Source organism: Oncorhynchus masou, chromosome 30, assembly GCF_036934945.1.
Source record: "Oncorhynchus masou masou isolate Uvic2021 chromosome 30, UVic_Omas_1.1, whole genome shotgun sequence".
Classification (NCBI taxonomy): Eukaryota; Metazoa; Chordata; class Actinopteri; order Salmoniformes; family Salmonidae; genus Oncorhynchus; species Oncorhynchus masou.
The window spans coordinates 22,893,749-22,914,031 of record NC_088241.1 but is presented as its reverse complement, the minus strand read 5'-3'; the positions used below and the strand labels follow the sequence as shown (position 1 = coordinate 22,914,031).

Genomic DNA, 20,283 nt, shown 5'->3' with positions numbered 1-20,283 from the left:
TTGTCATGGTCCTTCGAGCCGGATATGAAAAACTGCCACAGAACAACGCCCGACTGACATGAGTCTCAGTCCACTTTCCCATTAGCAGGTTTATCCGGCTCTTCTTTTTCAATGGAATCCATTTCTATTTAATATAAGAATGTTGAGCTTTCCAAAAGGGATGGTGAACCTTCTGGCAATAAATCTATTTAGCAGAGGCAGTTGGGGGATTATGAATCCCATTGTTTAGCTGTGTGGCTTGTGTGTGATAATTGCATGTTTGTAAATGTCATCCACAGCAAATCAATAACCAAATCATTGACATTGGTGTCTACCCCAGTCCAATTTAATTAGGGTCATTGTTAGAACCAGAGGGGTACACTATAAAGCAGGATCAATTAGTTAGTCAGCTAACTTCGATGAACAACCAGAAACTAACCAGAAACAACCAGTTGAGTTTCTGGTTAATTTAAAAAGGTAAACATCGGTATTTGTTTTTGGTTGATGAATCGACTTCAAGTTTATGGTTCTGAGAACTAAAAAGTTATTTCAGAATAGTCAGGCAAATTAGCTGGCCACGATGCTGCTTTGTTGTAGGGCGTCCATTCTGCTCTTCATTTCAGATGCACAACCGACCAAGGACAGACGCAAGGAAAAGTATTTTGACAGAGGGATGGTTATTGACCATGGGCTCACAGTCCCCCACAGGTTTCTCTCAGCCTTCTCAAATGTGAAGTCCTCATGCGTTGGATTAAGATAATTGAGGAAATAATCCTCTCATGCTGGACCTCTAGAGCCTGTTCGGTTTACTAGATTCAATTTCAAAAACACTCTCTTGATAGGAACATTAAAGCAATGGCTTTTTAATGGCCAAAACAGCTTTACAGTAGGGAATATAGAAATGAAAATAGAATGCAATAAACCATTTAGCCGATGGAATTTGAACACTGTAAACCGTATTCCCTATCAACTGCAGTGATTAAATGTCCATGTTTCCTAGGTAGTTATAAAAATAAATGGGATACAAATCTAAAATTGTAAAGCCTGCTCTGTGATACTAAAGATGGGGCTCACCCATCAGCAGAACCCAAGCCATCTTTGGTTGCACAGCACCATCTTCTGGCTGTTCTCAGGAATGACAGATAAAACCCTGCCCTGAAACTGCTGAATGTAAAAAATCATCAAATATATGACAAACAGTCAAATGTATTATTCCACCGACTCCAACATTAAAAAGGTGGTCAAAGAACAATAAGGGTGTATTCACGGTAAGAGCACATTTGTCCTGTCCCACCATATTCGGGACAGTATTGCGGGTCCTCACGCAAGCCGTTTGGCAAGCAGAAAACAAGACCAAATAGACAGGAGAAATTGACAGAGTCAAAATGTGTTGCTAAGTCTGGCATATGTAGCAGTCTCGATGCTTGCTGCGCCAGAGAATGTAGGCCAATGAAAATCTTGTCAATTCATTCTTAGGAGGGTCAAAAAAACAACAAATGGAGCACATCCAATTAGAGTAGGCCAAAGCATCCACAGTAATGTAGTGTTCCAAAAGTAAGACATGATTCACAAAAATCGTCAAAACCCTAGAGAGAAAATGCATCAAAGTACAATGTTTACTTTGTGTAGTTATTGTACAGGTTTGATGTAATATGATGGTACACCACTCCCCCTTCTGCAAATATTAAGAATGACATGTTAGTAATGCACTGGGGAATGTACACAGAAGTACATACAGTACCAGTCAAAAGTTTGGACACCTACTCATTCAAGGATTTTTCCTTTATTTTGTACTATTTTCTACTTTGTAGAATAATAGTGAAGACATCACAACTATGAAGTAACACATACAGAATCATGTAGTAACCAAAAAAAGTGTTAAAGCAAAATATATTTGAGATTTGAGAATGCCAAGAGCGTGCAAAGCTGTCATCAAAGCAAAAGGGTGGCTACTTTGAACCTCAAATACATTTTGATTTGTTTAACGCTTTTTTTGGTCACGACATGATTCCATGTGTTTTATAGTGTTGATGTCTTCACTATTATTCTACAATGTAGAAAATAGTAAAAAAATAAGAAAAACCCTTGAATGAGTAGGTGTGTCCCAAACCATTGCCTGGTACTGTAGTTGTAGCATACTTTAGCCGGGGATTCAATGCAAGGCGCTGCACACTACAACGACTTTAGTCCACAATTTACACTTGAGAGGACATGAGCAGCGTTTACCCTAAATGTGATCTCCACAAATGCTATGTAAATGACTTGAAAAGGCCATTGTTGGCTGTATAGTGCTGCACGCTATAGCACCTCCTGCACCGAATCCCAGACCTTTGCTTTATAGCCAACCTTTGAAGCAAATTATGTCTACTTTTACTGGAGAATCAATGATTGTAGTGCAGAAAAAAAATTGTATCAAACATTGTATGAAACATTTTTTATTTATTTATAAATTACAACTTTAATTTGGTATATCGTTTCATTTCAACATTACTGCATTAGTTTGGTTTCGTAATATAAGGATGGAATACTTAAGCTAGGCTAACTGACAACACAGTGCACAGTTGTCACTAGTGTCACTTTTCATACAGTTTGATGTTTGTACAGTAACATTATATATTTATGTAACATATCAACATATATATTTGAATTCACTTGTATAGAAAATAAAATATTTGTATTATTGCAAAGTACACATTTGCAAATCACTGGAGATCAATTAGCTGACATTAAAACAGAAAAAAAAAGAAAACAGTAAAACTATTGGGCCACACATACATCCCCTGTTACACTTGCCATGCAAAGCCTGTGTGACCAAAACCCGCGTACTTATTGCTCTTGCTTTAACGTGAGTTTTTGAGTTAAAGGTATCGCTTAATAAAGGTATTGTTTAAAGTGCTTTTATCAATATGGTGCGGCAAATTGTCACAGTCTCAAGAGGTAGGGAAAGGACACCCACATACATTGTCCTGCGTTGTTTATCACTTACGTACCAGACTGCAGTATGTTTTGAGTAAGGAGTTATATCCACATGTGCACTTCAGGAGTGAGATAACTCTGAGAAGTTTTTTTTTTTTTTTTTTAGACAAGCAAACCCCTTTGGACACATAAAAATGATGACTGTGGGATAATTACTCAAGTCCAGCCACCTGTCGATTCTCAGCAGGGGAAAAGAAAACAAGAAAGCTCCTTTACCCTACGGCCAGTAATGGGTCAGGCCATAATAAACATCTGACATATTGTCAACGGTCATAGTCCTATCAAGGTTGTTTTTATACCCATGATCTACTGCTCCGACCTACCCATGTAAGGAGAACAATCTTTTTTTTTTAAATGACACTAGTTTGGATGAAAGAAACATTTGGTCTCTAATGTCAGTCTCGTTCGGTTCCAGTTTGGTAACCAACCACTTTAAAAAGCATATAGACCCATGTAAAAGCACATGAAGCAATATAAAGCAAAATTAACAAATAAAGCACATGGACCCAATGTAAATAGTGTATGAACCCAATTAAAGCATGTGAACTGAATATAAAGTAAATGAAGCAAAATAAATTAAATGAACCCAAATAAAGCATGTGAACCGAATGGTAAAATCACATGTAGCAACAATTATACAAACGCAAATAAACACATGAACCGATGTAAAGCACACAGAAAGCAGACAGAAACCACCAAACTTAGCCCTGTAGAACATAATACCCCTGCTCGTTAGGATTCCATAAGCACACTTCAAAACCAGGCAAGAGAATTTATACAGACATAGCTTCAACAATCCATCAAATGTGAAAAATAATTCAGCGTGGAGCCGAGAAAAGACACAAACATTCATTTGCATTTGAACAATTAAGAAAATGAGTGAAGCAAGACATTGAAGCCACTTATAAATGTTCACCTTCCACTGCTTTGAGCAGGACATTTCCTTCCCTACAGGAAATATTGAACAAAGGCTGCTGCAACGTGACAGACATAGCATTGTCATACACCAATTAATGTCAGAGTCCCGAGACAGATTGTATGGCTTGAGATGTAGTTGTCTGCATGGGACCATAACACAACGGCGCAGAGAGTGTTGCAAAACACACGGCATGATTTTCAGACACACCAACCAGGGGTTGTTTCGATACGAAAACATCTGTTTGGATGGAAAAAAAATCTGTGTTTAAACTATTGGTGCACAGTATGGTTGGTGAGAAACACTCGGACTATGATTTTAAGACAGCCTACATGTACTGGGCAACTACACTGAACAAAAAATATAAACGCAACATGTAAAGTGTTGGTCCACTGTCTTATGAGCTGAAATAAAAGATCCCAGAAATGTTATATACTCACAAAAAGGTTATTTCGCCTCAAATGTTGTGTGCAAATTTGTTTACATTCCTGTTAGTGAGCATTTGTCCTTTGCCAAGATAATCCATCCACCTGACAGGTGTGGCATATCAAGAAGGTGATTAAACAGCATGATCAGGTGCACCTTATGCTGGGGACAATAAAAGGCCACTAAAATGTGCAGAACACAATGTCACAGATGTCTCAAGTTGAGGGAGTGTGCAATTGTCATGCTGACTGCAGGAATGTCCACCAGAGATATTGCCAGAGAATTGCATGTTCATTTCTCTCCAATGTCGTTTTAGAGAATTTGTCGTCAGTACGTCCAACCAGCCTGACAACCGCACATCATGTGTATGGCGTTGTGTGGGCGAGTGGTTTGCTGATGTCAACGTTGTGAACAGAGTGCCCCATGGTTTTGGTGGGGTTATGATATAGGCAGGCATAAGCAATAGACAACGAACACAATTGCTTTTTTATCAATGGCAATTTGAATGCTCAAAAATACCGTGACAAATTCCTGAGGCACATTGTGAGGCCCATTTTGTTTTTAAAGGTATCTGCGACCAACAGATGCATATCAGTATTCCCAGTCGTGAAATCCATAGATAAAACGGCCTGATGAATTGATTTCAATGAACCGATTTCCTCATATGAACTGCAATTCAGAAAAATCTTTGAAATTGTTGCGTTTATATTTTTTGTTCCGTAGAAATGTAAAGATCTGTCTTCTAAACACTAATGATAAAAGTAGTTCCTCCTTTCCAGCAGGAAACCATCGATGGTCTTTAAGTGTTGGCCAAATAAAAGAGCGATGGGGAAGCCTCGAAGTCAACTGCTCTTCCGCACTACAGTACAAGGCTCAGAAACGTGGGGCTCAGAAACAGTTTCCAAGGATCGTTTCCCAAGCTGCAGTTGACTCTCTCTGGTTTCCCTTATATAACCTGTTTCAGAAACCTCGTAAATGTCATGTTTAAACTATATTACATTTCTGTGTCGTTTAAATAACAATACAATGGAGAGAAAAATCAGCCAGGGAGGTATCAAATGTCAATCATTCCGTAACGCTTCATTTTAAACCCCTATCTCATCGATAAGATCTTGTCCTAACTCTCACAGCTGAAGCAGCCTGCCCTTCACAACAAGCTCTGACATTTCAACACCTAATTCAATTTGTTTTAGTGAAGGAGGTGAGGTGCTTTAATCTATTTCACCTTCCTGGACTCAACCAACAACTATCCTCAACTGCAATGCCCATGTGAGGGAATGGGGACATGACAGGGGTGACCTGCTGGAAAGGAAAACAATGCACACACACACACTGTGTAGTACTGTGTGCGCATGGCGGCGGTTTATTAGTAGCACGCCATTACATCGTCACCCGGTCCTCATGTTTCCCTCTCTACTGTAACCTCAGTAACCACCGTGCTGACAGTAATAGGTGCTGAGAAAACAGGAGATGAACGTAAACAAATACACTAAGCACCTCTTCCTCACCTCCCGCTCTCCCCTCCCCTAAGCTGTAAGGAGACCTCTCTCTCTCCTCCCTCCTCGCCAAAGCTGTAAGGAGACCCCTCTCTCTCCTCCTCTAAGCTGTAAGGAGACCTCTCTCTCCTCCCTCCTCGCCAAAGCTGTAAGGAGACCCCTCTCTCTCCTCCTCTAAGCTGTAAGGAGACCTCTCTCTCCTCCCTCCTCGGCTAAGCTGTAAGGAGACCTCTCTCTCCTCCCTCCTCCTCTAAGCTGTAGAGACCTCTCTCTCTCTCCTCCTCTAAGCTGTAAGGAGACCTCTCTCTCCTCCCTCCTCCTCTAAGCTGTAGAGACCCCCCTCTCTCTCCTCCCTCCTCCTCTAAGCTGTAGAGAGACTCTCTCTCTCCTCTTTCCTCCCCTAAACTGTAAGGAGACCTCTCTCTCTCCTCCCTCCTCTAAGCTGAAGAGAGACCTCTCTCTCTCTCCTCCCTCCTCCTCTAAGCTGTAAAGAGACCTCTCTCTCTCCTCCCTCCTCTAAGCTGTAAGGAGACCTCTCTCTCTCCTCCCTCCTCCTCCTCTAAGCTGTAAGGAGACCCCTCTCTCTCCTCCTTCTCTAAGCTGTAAGGAGGCCTCTCTCTCTCCTCCTCCTCTAAGCTGTAAGGAGGCCTCTCTCTCTCCTCCTCCTCTAAGCTGTAAGGAGGCCTCTCTCTCCTCCTCCTCCTCCTCCTCTAAGCTGTAAGGAGGCCTCTCTCCCCTCCCTCCTCCTCTAAGCTGTAAGGAGGCCTCTCTCCTCCCTCCTCCTCCTCAAGCTGTAAGGAGGCCTCTCTCTCTCCTCCCTCCCTCCTCCTCTAAGCTGTAAGGAGGCCTCTCGCTCTCCTCCCTCCTCCTCTAAGCTGTAAGGAGGCCTCTCTCTCTCCTCCCTCCTCCTCTAAGCTGTAAGGAGACCTCTCTCTCTCCTCTCTCCTCCCCTGAGCTGTAAAGAGACCCCTCTCTCTCCTCCCTCCTCCCCTAAGCTGTAAGGAGACCTCTCTCTCTCCTCCTCTAAGCTGTAAGGAGGCCTCTCTCTCCTCCCTCCTCCTCCTCTAAGCTGTAAGGAGGCCTCTCTCTCTCCTCCCTCCTCCTCCTCTAAGCTGTAAGGAGGCCTCTCTCTCTGCTCCCTCCTCCTCCTCTAAGCTGTAAGGAGGCCTCTCTCTCTCCTCCCTCCTCGTCTAAGCTGTAAGGAGACCTCTCTCTCTCCTCTCTCCTCCCCTGAGCTGTAAAGAGACCCCTCTCTCTCCTCCCTCCTCCTCTAAGCTGTAAGGAGACCTCTCTCTCTCCTCCTCTAAGCTGTAAGGAGGCCTCTCTCTCCTCCCTCCTCCTCCTCTAAGCTGTAAGGAGGACTCTCTCTCTCCTCCCTCCTCCTCCTCTAAGCTGTAAGGAGGCCTCTCTCTCTCCTCCCTCCTCCTCCTCTAAGCTGTAAGGAGGCCTCTCTCTCTCCTCCCTCCTCCTCTAAGCTGTAAGGAGGCCTCTCTCTCGCTCCTCCCTCCTCCTCTAAGCTGTAAGGAGGCCTCTCTCTCTCCTCCCTCCTCCTCCTCTAAGCTGTAAGGAGGCCTCTCGCTCTCCTCCCTCCTCCTCTAAGCTGTAAGGAGGCCTCTCTCTCTCCTCCCTCCTCCTCTAAGCTGTAAGGAGACCTCTCTCTCTCCTCTCTCCTCCCCTGAGCTGTAAAGAGACCCCTCTCTCTCCTCCCTCCTCCCCTAAGCTGTAAGGAGACCTCTCTCTCTCCTCCTCTAAGCTGTAAGGAGGCCTCTCTCTCCTCCCTCCTCCTCCTCTAAGCTGTAAGGAGGCCTCTCTCTCTCCTCCCTCCTCCTCCTCTAAGCTGTAAGGAGGCCTCTCTCTCCTTCCTCCTCCTCTAAGCTGTAAGGAGGCCTCTCTCTCGCTCCTCCCTCCTCCTCTAAGCTGTAAGGAGGCCTCTCTCTCTCCTTCCTCCTCCTCTAAGCTGTAAGGAGACCTCTCTCTCTCCTCTCTCCTCCCCTGAGCTGTAAAGAGACCCCTCTCTCTCCTCCCTCCTCCTCTAAGCTGTAAGGAGACCTCTCTCTCTCCTCCTCTAAGCTGTAAGGAGACCTTACTCTCTCTCTCCTCCCCTAAACTGTAAGGAGACCTTTCTCTCTCTCTCCTCCCCTAAACTGTAAGGAGACCTCTCTCTCTCCTAAGCTGTAAGGAGACCCCTCTCTCACTCTCTGGGCATAAAGTGATAGCACACAGAGGTCAGAGAGGGACAAGGGTCATTCTAACACCAAGGTGACAGCCAGCAAACTAGGCCACGATCTAGGACATCTTAGGCTTCTCTAGTTGAGACAGTTACAGACTCCAGCTAAAGTTGTCACTCATGTTACAAATCTAAGATGGTTATACAGTAGGTTGGATGAGGGGTTGCTACGCTATTGAATCAATGTTAGGTGCAATTTACTTTGCACCTAAAAGTGGTTGAATGTCCCGTTGAGATGTTCAGATAGCTAACCAAACTTTTCAAATCAAAATCAATTATTAAATTGTTCCCATTGATCCTAAGGCTTGGTGTAGAAAAGAGAAGCAATGCACTGTATACATAATAACTATACAACCATATACTGTACATGACAAGGTTTTCATAGTTTTATACAAACCCTAGATTAGCCTTATGCTGTTGTGCGAGCAGAATAGGTGTTGGCTCTTGCGTTCAGATGTGAATTTGCTTACAACTAGCTAGCCCGTGATGACCTCTTTCTTTGCATTGACAAGATCACATCATGGCATATGCTTTAAAGTGCATTGTTCAATTAAATGGTTATAATCAATATATCGCTATACACATTTCACACCAATATACTGCATTGAACTGCTACTTCTACCCATGCCTGTATCTCCAGGCCAGCATTTTAAATAACGTGCAAACCTCGTCGGGCATTCGGTGCTCGCGTATGTGGCCAAGCGTCTGCGTAGCCAAGCGCTAAAATGGAACTTGGTTCCATTGGTCGCACTGCAAGTCCCCTCCTTATTGGATATCAGGAAGACACAAACCCACGCGATAGCTTGAAAGACAAAACGAGGAGCGATTAACTAGAGATAACGAACTAAAAAACTAACTAGGTTTCCCTTTTTACCTGTGGATTAATCGGAGTAGAGAAGCACGATTTTGTATGACTCCGGATCAAAACTCTACCATGAACCAGCTAGTAATCGGACCGTATGCATGTCAGGTATAATAACAACCCAATGTCCATCTCCTAGGATAAACTAGCTAGCAAAAGCTAGCTGGCTACATGTCTATGAATGTTTCATGTGTGTTTCGACCTGCCCCAAATTAACGTCGTTGGTTTTGATATTTTAACCCGCGTGTCATGATTGTGTCTGTTGTGGATTGACAAAGTCAACATACCTGTGATGGTGGATGCGTAAATGTATATTCTGGGCCATTGAGGTGGTTAGACGACAAAAGATCTGTTCAGTCCACCCACACCTCATATCCTTTACAGTGATGCCTAAAACTCCAAAATGGCTATGGGAACACTACATTTTCAAAAGGGGAGCGCTAAAAACCAAATGAGGAATGTTAAACCGGCAACGGGGTCTTTTAAAAATGTCTAAAATACTTTATGTGAATAAGGTGCAAAGAGAGAAAAGAACAATAGATCAGAGCCATAAGATGCAACATGAATTGTAAGATGCGACTACCGACTAGAGAATATGGAGAAAATGGTTCTGAAATGGCCCATACTAGAGCCTTTTCTTAAAGGGAACTTGTAACATATCCTCCTGAGACCCAACAATTCATTTTTGTCCACTCTCTTTGACATGCCACTGTGTTAAGTCCTGTTGTAGGACATTCTGGGTTTATCCAATGATATCACATGAGTGGGGGTGTGGCCTAGATAACGTTCTCTTCCTGGATTTTCAAAATGGCTGCCAACACAATTAGCATATGCTGTGGTAAGAAGGTAAGTGTATGTATTTGTGTAATTGTAATTTTTGTGAGTTTGAATTCAAAATTACTTCTAGTAAATATCTTAAAGAATATGAATGGTTTTCAGAGCAATGTAACCATTTTTTCCCCCAAATTCAATACGAGCTAAATAAGAGTTTGTTTATAAATGCCCTCTGTAGTAGACATCAGGATGTGACAACTATGTTTACCTACTGTACCCATTTACTGTAATATACATTTTTCATATTTACTATCAACTTTTTCTTTATGTCCACTACAGTGCACATACAAATTTGTCTTTGTAAATTATTTGAACTCAAAACAGTTTTTTGGGCTGGGTGTCAGGAGTATAACAGTATTTGGTGTGATTTTAGGGATTGGCTTATATAGGGGAGTTAAGTCCATTCAAGATCAACAAATCTCTTGCTATTGCATCACAATCCTTCTTTTATGTAAATGATCTTCAACTGCACAGCATACACATCTCAGCGATGCTGCCAATTTTGTGTGTTCGATTAAAATAGAGCGGCCACGCTTTAAACGGCGATGCAACATCTCCAAGTCTGGCGCTTGACACATTCCTTAGCCTTGGGGTCTCCATAGGCGAGGTGGTGAATAAGAGATCTGTCGAGTTTAGCACAGTGAAAACATTACATCCAGTGGGAAGTACATCCAGTGTACAGCACAGAGTACACCACGTAGAACCCTGACCAACTGAAGGACAAACGATGACAAAAGACAACCACATAAACAACAGCCTCATATTAACCCTGAAATTAAAATCATGCAGTTTAAGAGGTTAATTGTGTGATACAATGCACCTAATGAAAAGGGGTTTACTCTGTCTGACAACAAGAAAAATGAGGCTAACTTTTCTTGAAAGTAGAAGAACGATCGAAAACGTTATGAAGACAAAATGTGGAACATTGTCTGTGACTAAACCAGTCCAGCCCTTTGGTAACGCCAATTATGTTCCCCCGTCTCTCGGGATAATCCCCACCAAGCCCAAGATCACCCAAGGTGGCGACTGCCTTCCTATCACTTAAACAATGAAAATAGAGCAATGACAACTATTGAAAAAAGATGGCTATTTAGTATCCTTTTCTCTTTTGGTTCATAACTTGATTTATGTCCCAAGTCCTTTCTTAACAGTTTTGGCTTTATTTGTTCCTCAACCAATGGGATAGCAAACTCAAATGAGGTGGTGGTGGAGTGAGAGGAGGTGGACCTTTCCCCTGTAGTGCCCCGCTCATGGGGAGGAGCTGCTACAACCAGGCCCCTCACTATTCCTCACAATGGGAGGAGCTAGTTGTTTTTTTTAGGGAAGGAATGGTTCATCCTCCTCGTCCTCATTACTGGGTCCTGGGTCACTCAGACACCTCATCAGCCCTGGGTTCTTGTTGCCCCCCTCTTCCTCTCCCTTCTCCCCTTTCCCGGCCGGCTTCATCATCAGGCCTTGGTCCTCATCCCGGTCGGCCCCCTCCCTCTGACCCAGGCCCAGGCCCGTGGCACTCTCCCTCTGACCCAGGCCCAGGCCCGTGGCACCCTCCCTCTGACCCAGGCCCTGGCCCGTGGCACCCTCCCTCTGACCCAGGCCCTGGCCCGTGGCACTCTCCCTCTGACCCAGGCCCTGGCCCGTGAGACCCTCCTTGGAGAACTCGTTCAGCATGTTGACAGAGTCCGGGGACTGGGGGGAGGCCAGGTCCACCTGGATGGTGGGGACGCCGTCTGAAGACGCCTTGATGTTGTAGAAGGCGTTGGGGTCTGCGCGGGGCAGGCAAGGAAAGGGTTAGCGCACGGTACATTACTCCAAACAGGGGAGGCCAACCCGAGCGCACGTTGAGGAGGCAAACGTTGTGTAACGTCGCAGATAGAAATGTCACGAATAGAGCTTACTTCATTCCCATTCTACACGTTAAGTGTATGTTTGTTCCATAAAATACCTTTAATTTCTGAACGTTCCACCGCATCATGGCATGGCTTGTTTAGTCGAAGCAGGTGTGCTAGTGCTGAGCTGGGCTAGAACAGCAGGCTCACACACTGTGCCTCTCTACGACTAGGGTTGGCCAACCCTGACTAGAACAAATACTTCAACTGTTCCCCGAACAAAAATAGACATACAATACACATTCACAAAAAGACTCACATTATTATTTTTATTTTTTAAATACACAATCATGAACAGACAATTACACCACAACTGTGGCACTGCATCATGCTGTAACCTAATCCTATGTCAATCAAATGCATGCTAGAATCATGGGTATCGCATTGACAAATGGAAGCGATCAACATTTACATGCATATACAGTAAGTTTGTAGCCGAGGCCATTGGTCGCCACAGCCCATCGCCTTCTACACTCACTAGAACTGTACCACATACCTGGAATTACTTTGGCCCCCCCCCCCTTCTCGGCTTTGAAACCACTGCCTACAATGAAACCAAGCGAATGCTGCTTTACATGCCAACTTACACATGCAAACATATTTCCAGTCGAAATACCATAAAAAGGTGGAGTAGCCTACTGTATAACAGCGTAATATAATAGTGCATTCTGCAGATAGCGTCGTTGACAGCCCTTAAACATTACAAACTGTACAATCTTGCCAAACTAAGTATACTACGTGTGAAATAAACGGGTTCCTTTCGACTCAAAACGACATCAAAATATATGTGCCAAGGTGCCCAAAAGGTCTGCGATGGAACAAGTTTGCTTCCATCAACTTTCCTGTTGCTTCAAAAGAAACCTTGCAACAACTGTTGATTCACACTACTAAGCCAAGCTAACCTGGTTACACATCCGCCATAGTTGCTGGAACCATGCTGGAAAGGACCATTTGAATAGAAATATCAGCACCAGACCAGTAACGGTAGAGGGTTGGCAAAATAGTGTAAGAAGGGAGCGTCAGAGTGTGATGTGGGTGTAGGATGGACTCACCTGAGGCCAGTCTGGCTCTGCACATGGTGGGGGAGTCAGGAATTGCGCCAGGGACTGTGAGGTAGTTACTCATCTCTGTCATCTGTTAACAGGCACACACAAGCAACCGTTTCAATATACAAGGGTTGTGGGTTCGATTCCCACATCAGACACACGTCGTGGATACTGTATGTCGGCGACTGCCAGTCACTCTAGATTAAAGCATAGTGCCACACAGCCATATTACTTACGATACAATATGATATGTTGTCCATTTTAAATGGAAATTATTTTAGTGAGGTCAACTATACAGAAAGAAATGCATTACAGCAATACATCCAAACACTAAATAGGCCTACACCAAATCAATACAACACAATATGACTGACAATATCATAAATCCCAACCAAGACACATCCTGAAGACAAAAGTGCCATTAAAGTTTGACAGGTCACTAAATTGTGTCTACCGGTCTGTCGGGATCAGCGTTTTCCTCAACTCTACGGTGCCCTTTAAAAAGTTCTATTCAATCAAAATGTTACTTCATTTCCTAAATAAAACCATTCTGCTGGGATCTGCAGGGTCCTCAGTCTACAGTGTCCTTTTTAAAATCAGTTCTTTTTCATCAAGATGTTACTTCCATTTTCATTACATAATTAGAGACTGATTCATTGCAAGTTGGCCGTCGGGCCACAAGGCTGCATAAATGAATCAGGAACTGATTGTGTCAGGCAAATTAATTGAATGGAGGGGGTGGGACACTGACTAAATCCATCAGAGTTAGGCTAAATTAATGTGAAGAAAGAAAAAGTTTACTACTGCGAGTAGTGAGAGAACTTTGTGTCTGGTTGTCTGTTGAAGTTCTCTCTATGTCTGGGGGAGTCTTAGCATGGCTTCCAAAACTGATTTTGCCACATTTCATCGTTTCACCCAGAAGAACAGATGTTTTGACCAGATCGAAAGAGCAGTGTTTGGCCACGTGGGCTTCCATCCTTAATCCACCCTCTTTCAGAGAGTAGGCTGTTTGGACCAGTAACTTTTGGGAGGATTGCATGTATCAGTCTATTTTATGTATCGTTTGCCCATGAGATGACAAATATAGTTCTATTGAATTGGTAGAATTCCAGACTAAGTGAGCACAACAATGGTGAACGCAGCGTTCAATCTGGTTTAACCAGGCTAGGAGAGTCTGCAGGTCTTACCTTCTTCTCTAGCTCGATCAACCTCTGCTTCTTCAGGATGAAGTCGTTCCATCCGTCCTCGAACGGATCGGCCACCAGAGTGTGTCTGTTGTAGGAGCGCAGCTGGAGGGAGAGACGACACACACACTCAACTCACACTATGGGACAGGAATGCTATTGAGCTAGGACCACATAATAATAATGATAATACACTTTCCAGGCACCAGAGTGGATCTGTTATAGGAGCGCAGCTGGGAGGAAGGAGAGACAAAGCACATTCATTCAACTCACACCACGGGACAGGGAGGTCTCATCTAGGACCACACAGCAACAATGCACACTTGTATTCATAACGATACAGGCTCACGACTACTTCAGTACTATAATATCTTAAGAGATGTTACGTTTGACAATACTAGTGAGGACATGACAAACAAAGCAATGTATGTAAAATGTATGCAAGTATGACTAAGTCGCTATGGATAAAAGGTTCTGCTAAATGACATATATTATATCACGTCAAATTGTCTTCTCTTTGCAAACAGAGTGAGCATTTGAATTCCTACATTACTAGCCGAGAGCATACACCCCCCCCCCCCAAAAAAAAAAAAAAAAAAAAAAAAAAACGGATCTGAGATCAGCTTTGCAGTTGCCCTCCTAATGTTACCCCTCAGATGTTAATGTTACCCCTTACCCCGCAAGAGGGTAAATCTGATCCTGGATCAGCGCTCACCCTCTGGCGGGTCTTCTGCAGGTTACTCCTGAGGATCTTCCTGATCTCCTCCTCACGGCCCTTGGTGAACTGAGGCAGGGCCCGCTCTGCTACAGGGGGCGGCAGCTTCTTGGGCTGGATGTTCCTGGGAGAGAGGACGGAGAAAAACAAGAGACACATTGACTTCGGCTCTATGGATAACTATGGTTGCTGTTGGCCATTACCAAGCTCTAACTCACTTGGCAATTACTTCCTGTAACATTCACGAGAAATATTCAGGCACATTCTCCCATACCAGTTATTTACAGGAAGTAATTTATCGTTCAGCCTCTTGACTTTCAAAACCTCTCTGGCGCTCGCAGACAATGTGGAAATGGCTATTAAGTGTAGCGCTGGTGAGCTTAAAAAGGAGCTGGAGGAGGAACGAGGGCAGAGCACTTACTGCATGGAGACCTGCGAGGGCACGGCGGAGGGCAGCTTGACGCCCCCGCCGCTCTCCACCAGCTCGATGGCCTGCTTGAACTCCATCTTGTGGTAGAAGGCGATGAGCTGCGGCTCCTTGTAGCGTTCGCCCGCTATCAGGCACTTCTTTATGTACTTCTTGTTGAAGCGGTTGAGCCTGAAGGGGAGAGACGAGACAACAAGTCAACCTTCGAGTCCTTTTATCCAATTGCCTCCATGTCTTGTTCCCGCCATAGTACACAGCTTCATAACCAGCTTAACCAGCTTCATTAAAACCTTAAAGGTTCATTGATGAAAAGCTCTTGAATATGAGTACAACACACACACACACAACACTAGGAGACCGTGTTGCCACTGGCAGGAACACACACTGTGAAAACGGACCGCTATAGGATGAGCCCAGTGTTTTCATCATAACGCTCTAAAAAGGAGGGACTCTACATCAGAGAGATCGATCCAGTTAGACGTCGTGTTCTCGCGACGCTCTGAAGTCTGTCCGGAACGGAATCTGAAGGTGAACTATATGACAACTGCCGGTTGTCGATAAATCGGCATACAGAGACGTCTGAGCAAATCTTATACATGGTTCTCTTGAGAGAATAACTGCCACATACAATACCCAAGGGCTGTTCAAACACCATACTGTTGTGGGTAAATACTGCATAGGGAAGGAAAATACACAAAACGATTCAGGTTCACTCGGTCAGGAATGGCGATGCTATACGATTGCCATCACATTCTTGGATTCTGTAAGGTTTCATTGAAGGAGAAAGCCATCTGTTCTGAAAGACAATCCACTTAAGGTGCTTAGCTGTCACTGCCAGCGCCCGAGGGATCGCAGCATCACCGCCACGTTTACGGAGTCAGCCTTAGGATCTGTGTTAACCCTGTTAAAACACAAGTCAAACCGAAGGAAAATCGGCAACAAGCCGAGATGACTGGACTGTGTAGTGGAAAGGTGTCACGTTAAGGGTCTTAACTTGAAGAGGTAATCAAATGTTTTTATACAGTGAAAATAAAATATACGGCGCTCGTCACCGTGACCCTTTAGTCCTTCCTTTGCTACCTACTTGTCTTTCCAGTGGTGATGGCCGTGCTCTACCGACTGAGCCACACAGGACCCATCCTTCCTTTGCTACCTACTTGTCTTTCCAGTGGTGATGGCCGTAGTGTCCACAGATGTCCTCAATGCCAGTCAGCAGGTGGTCCAGGAACTAGGGGGAGAAAACAACGCTTACGTCTAAATATTGTATCGACGCGAACCAACAAGAGGGACAGATATTTGAAATGCTTTAAAAAAATAAATAAAAACTTTTTAAAAGTGTAACCAAGCCTAATCTGTTCCTACTTTTTCCTGTCTCTATTACATGTAAATAGTACAGAGAGGTATATTTTCCCATCATACAGGCCACCATTTTGTCATTTTTGGGATTTTCCCCTAAATAGCCTTTTCTCCATGGAGATTCTCCCACCTGCAACAGGAATTAGCCACAATCTGTCCAATAGAGAGAGAGCATTAGGCCTAGATGATGTCCATCACACTCACAGGTTGAAGCAGAGAAATAGGCACTGGCAGATGACGTTCGGGTCGGTCGGTGGTCAATTCTGTTCCTGTATTTTGATTATGGCCACCGCTGTGACAGTTCTGCACAGGGACAGTTTGACATGCGGAGTTGCTATGGGAACAAGCAGTTTTGGTCATGCCATGAATTTATTTTAAATTTGCATCGAAATCGACACGCATAGCAATGTTCTTGGGCAGCGAAGGGATTTTCTTGACAGTAGTTTCTGCATCGGTTCTATCACTGGTCGAAGAAAACGTTCCCGTTTCTCGCAATAGTACTTTATAATGAAAGCCTCAGGCAAGGTGACACACAGTAGATCAGGGTCAGCCCCAGGTGCCAATTAGTCAAGAGATTCTTGAGTAAAACTACTGCAGCCTCAAATATCCATTCATCGAACAACCTACTGACCAATTTGTGAGACCACAAACCTAATGGTGCTGACACTAAAACCATGAGGGACTCTACCTGGCTCTAAGATGCCCTCCTCCCCTCCTGGTGCATTCCAGGAGTCCTAAAACAGCTCGGTTGACTATACATCACTGCCATTTACAGTGGGGAAGATGCTATAAGCTGGTAACCGGGGCGTCTAGCCTAGAGCGCCGGTGACTCATCGCTCCTCGGTGCACCAGAGAGCCAACAGAGCCCCGTAGAGAGACACTGTGTGTGTGTGTGTGTATATGTGTGTGTGTCGTGCCATTATTCTGTGGCTATTATTAGCAACAATAACTACCGAGAGACAGTGTGCCGTGCTGCTCAGTGGTCACTCCAGGGCAGAGAGAATGACAAGTAGCATCAGAGGAAGCCAGGCCTAAAGCAGGGGGATTTTACTTGCCAATCTGGCAACCAGGGTGGATGAGTCGGTGGAGACAGTGGAGAATGAGAGGATGGTCCATTGGGAGCCATGGAACAATGCAGGAAGTTTAATTAGTCAGAGTTAAGAGGAAGCAGGGGAATGCTGCTTTCCAATATTAAAACTTCAACAAGGCAATGTCAGCAAGACAAAATACATTAGCAGAAGATAATTCCATTAATGGCCAGTACGGGGGAAGGGCAGAGCAATATTTGGCACTCAACATGTAATGACAGTACTGTAGTCTGGACAGATACTGCATTTGAAAGTCAAAATGGACATCCCGCAGATTGAAATAACCAAATAGTTCATTTAACCACAGCCATTAATGCAATAGCCCATTTTAAAAACAGCAAGATGGCTCGATAATTACGATGAACAAGGACAGCCTTGCAGTGTAGCTTCAGTGAGTTTCTTGCTCTTGTGCTGCGAATTTCATAACCTGACCAGGGCCTGTTGGGCCTGTATTTATAAAGTGTCTCAGAGTAGCAGTGCAGATCTAGGATCAGTTTTGCCATTTAGATCATAAAATATCAGCACTCTTACCATGAGACGATTTACGAATACGGGCCCAGAGCTCCTATATCCCCAGCGGGAAATGAACTTGTCTGATGGGTGGTCCAGCTAAGGAGGAGGGGATAGAGAAGGAGAGGCCAGGATGTGAGGGGGTTGATGGTGGTTAAAAAGGTTACCTGGGTGTGGATCTCCTCATTGATGGAGCGCTTGGCCTCCTGCTTCTTCTTCACGGCCAACAGGTCCACCAGGGGTTTGATAGTCATGCCCTGAGAAGGGGAGGAGGAAAAGAAAGGTACCATTTGAGATCCAAAAGAACAAGTGATAAATGTCCATCTTTAAATACTACGCGAGAGGAAGCCTGTAGATGCACACCAATTAAAAGGTATTGAAATGGACATGTTCGTTTCCTCAGTCACTGCACAGAGAAGCACTGGCTACGGGCAGATGCACACATTCACACTATGAGGCGATTTGCGATCTAATGCATATTGATTAGGTTGTACCAAAACATCCCGCGCACACACACACACACCACACGTCAGGGTCGCCCCGAGCCTTTTTTCTCTTATAGTTTGTCAGGAGTTGCTAAAAAAACCTTTCCTCTTGGATCGATGCAGCAGCTCAGGTGGAAATAAAATGCTAAAATGCATGTCCTCTCAAATAATTTACCAGTCAAGCGACATTTGCATTTAAATCAGACGTGCTGGGAAACGGTATTATCAGTGCTGGTTAATATACCACTTGGCATACATACTGGTTCAAGCAATCTCTTGTATCCTGTTCCAGTATGTGTGTGTCTGTCTGTTCATTCCAGTGTGTGTGTGTGTCTGTCAGTTCCAGTGTGTGTGTGTGTGTGTGTGTGTCTGTCAGTTCCAGTGTGTGTGTGTGTGTATGTCAGTTCCAGTGTGTGTGTGTGTGTGTGTCTGTCAGTTCCAGTGTGTGTGTGTGTGTGTGTCTGTCAGTTCCAGTGTGTGTGTGTCTGTCAGTTCCAGTGTGTGTGTGTGTGTGTGTGTCTGTCAGTTCCAGTGTGTGTGTGTGTGTGTGTGTGTCTGTCAGTTCCAGTGTGTGTGTGTGTCTGTCAGTTCCAGTGTGTGTGTGTGTGTCTGTCAGTTCCAGTGTGTGTGTGTGTCTGTCAGTTCCAGTGCGTGTGTGTGTCTGTCAGTTCCAGTGCGTGTGTGTGTCTGTCAGTTCCAGTGCGTGTGTGTGTCTGTCAGTTCCAGTGCGTGTGTGTGTCTGTCAGTTCCAGTGCGTGTGTGTGTCTGTCAGTTCCAGTGCGTGTGTGTGTCTGTCAGTTCAAGTGTGTGTCTGTCAGTTCAAGTGTGTGCCTGTCAGTTCCAGTGTGTGTCTGTCAGTTCCAGTGTGTGTCTGTCAGTTCCAGTGTGTGTGTCTGTCAGTTCCAGCGTGTGTCTGTCCATTCCAGTGTGTGTGTGTGTGTCTGTGTGTGTCCGTTCCAGTGTGTGTCTGTGTGTGTCCGTTCCAGTGTGTGCGTGTGTGTGTCAGTTCCAGTGTGTGTGTGTGTGCGTGTGCGTGTGTGTGTCCGTTCCAGTGTGTGTGTGTGTGTGTGTGTATGTGTGTGTCCGTTTCCAGTGTATGTGTGTGTCTATCAGTTCCAGTGTGTGTGTGTGTGTGTGTCTGTCCATTCCAGTGTGTCTGTCTGTTCCAGTGTGTGTGTGTGTGTGTGTGTGTGTGTGTGTGTGTGTGTGTGTGTGTGTGTGTGTGTGTGTGTATCTGTCTGTTCCAGTGTATGTGTGTGTATCTGTCTGTTCCAGTGTGTGTGTGTCTGTTCCAGTGTGTGTATGTGTCTGTTCCATGTGTGTGTGTGTGTGTGTCCGTTCCAGTGTGTGTGTGTGTGTGTGTCCGTTCCAGTGTGTGTGTGTGTGTGTCCATTCCAGTGTGTGTGTGTGTGTGTGTGTGTGTGTGTGTGTGTGTGTGTGTGTGTGTGTGTGTGTGTGTGTGTGAGTGTGTCCGTTCCAGTGTGTGGGTGTGTGTGAGTGTGTCCGTTCCAGTGTGTGTGTGTGTGTGTGTGTGTGTGTGTGTGTGTGTGTGTGTGTGTGTGTGTCCGTTCCAGTGTGTGGGTGTGTGTGAGTGTGTCCGTTCCAGTGTGTGTGTGTGTGTGGGTGTGTGTGTCCATTCCATTGTCTGTGTGTGTGTGTGTGTCTGTCCATTCCAGTGTATGTCTGTGTGTGTGTCTGTCTGTTCCAGTGTGTGTGTGTGTTCCAGTGTTCCAGACAGACAGACACACATACACTGTGTCAGTTCCAGTGTGTTTGTGTGTGTGTGTCAGTTCCAGTGTGTGTGTGTGTGTGTGTGAGTTCCAGTGTGTGTGTGTGTGTGTGTGTGAGTTCCAGTGTATGTGTGTGTGTG

The 20,283-nt window shown here is 44.7% G+C and overlaps 1 protein-coding gene across 1 annotated transcript in view; it reads right to left on the bottom strand.

Annotated features, from left to right (window-relative positions):
• Positions 1-7,623: 7,623 nt before the first annotated feature.
• The window catches only part of LOC135522377 (Na(+)/H(+) exchanger beta-like), a 55,789-nt gene continuing 43,129 nt past the window's right edge, over positions 7,624-20,283 (bottom strand). The window contains exons 6-12 of the mRNA XM_064948565.1: positions 18,096-18,185; positions 16,132-16,202; positions 14,969-15,145; positions 14,548-14,671; positions 13,836-13,937; positions 12,655-12,736; positions 7,624-11,479 (exon numbers count right to left, since the gene is read on the bottom strand). Of these exons, the coding sequence (XP_064804637.1) occupies positions 11,034-11,479; positions 12,655-12,736; positions 13,836-13,937; positions 14,548-14,671; positions 14,969-15,145; positions 16,132-16,202; positions 18,096-18,185 (1,092 nt within the window). The 3' untranslated portion in view covers positions 7,624-11,033. The remainder of the gene's footprint in view (positions 11,480-12,654; positions 12,737-13,835; positions 13,938-14,547; positions 14,672-14,968; positions 15,146-16,131; positions 16,203-18,095; positions 18,186-20,283) is intronic.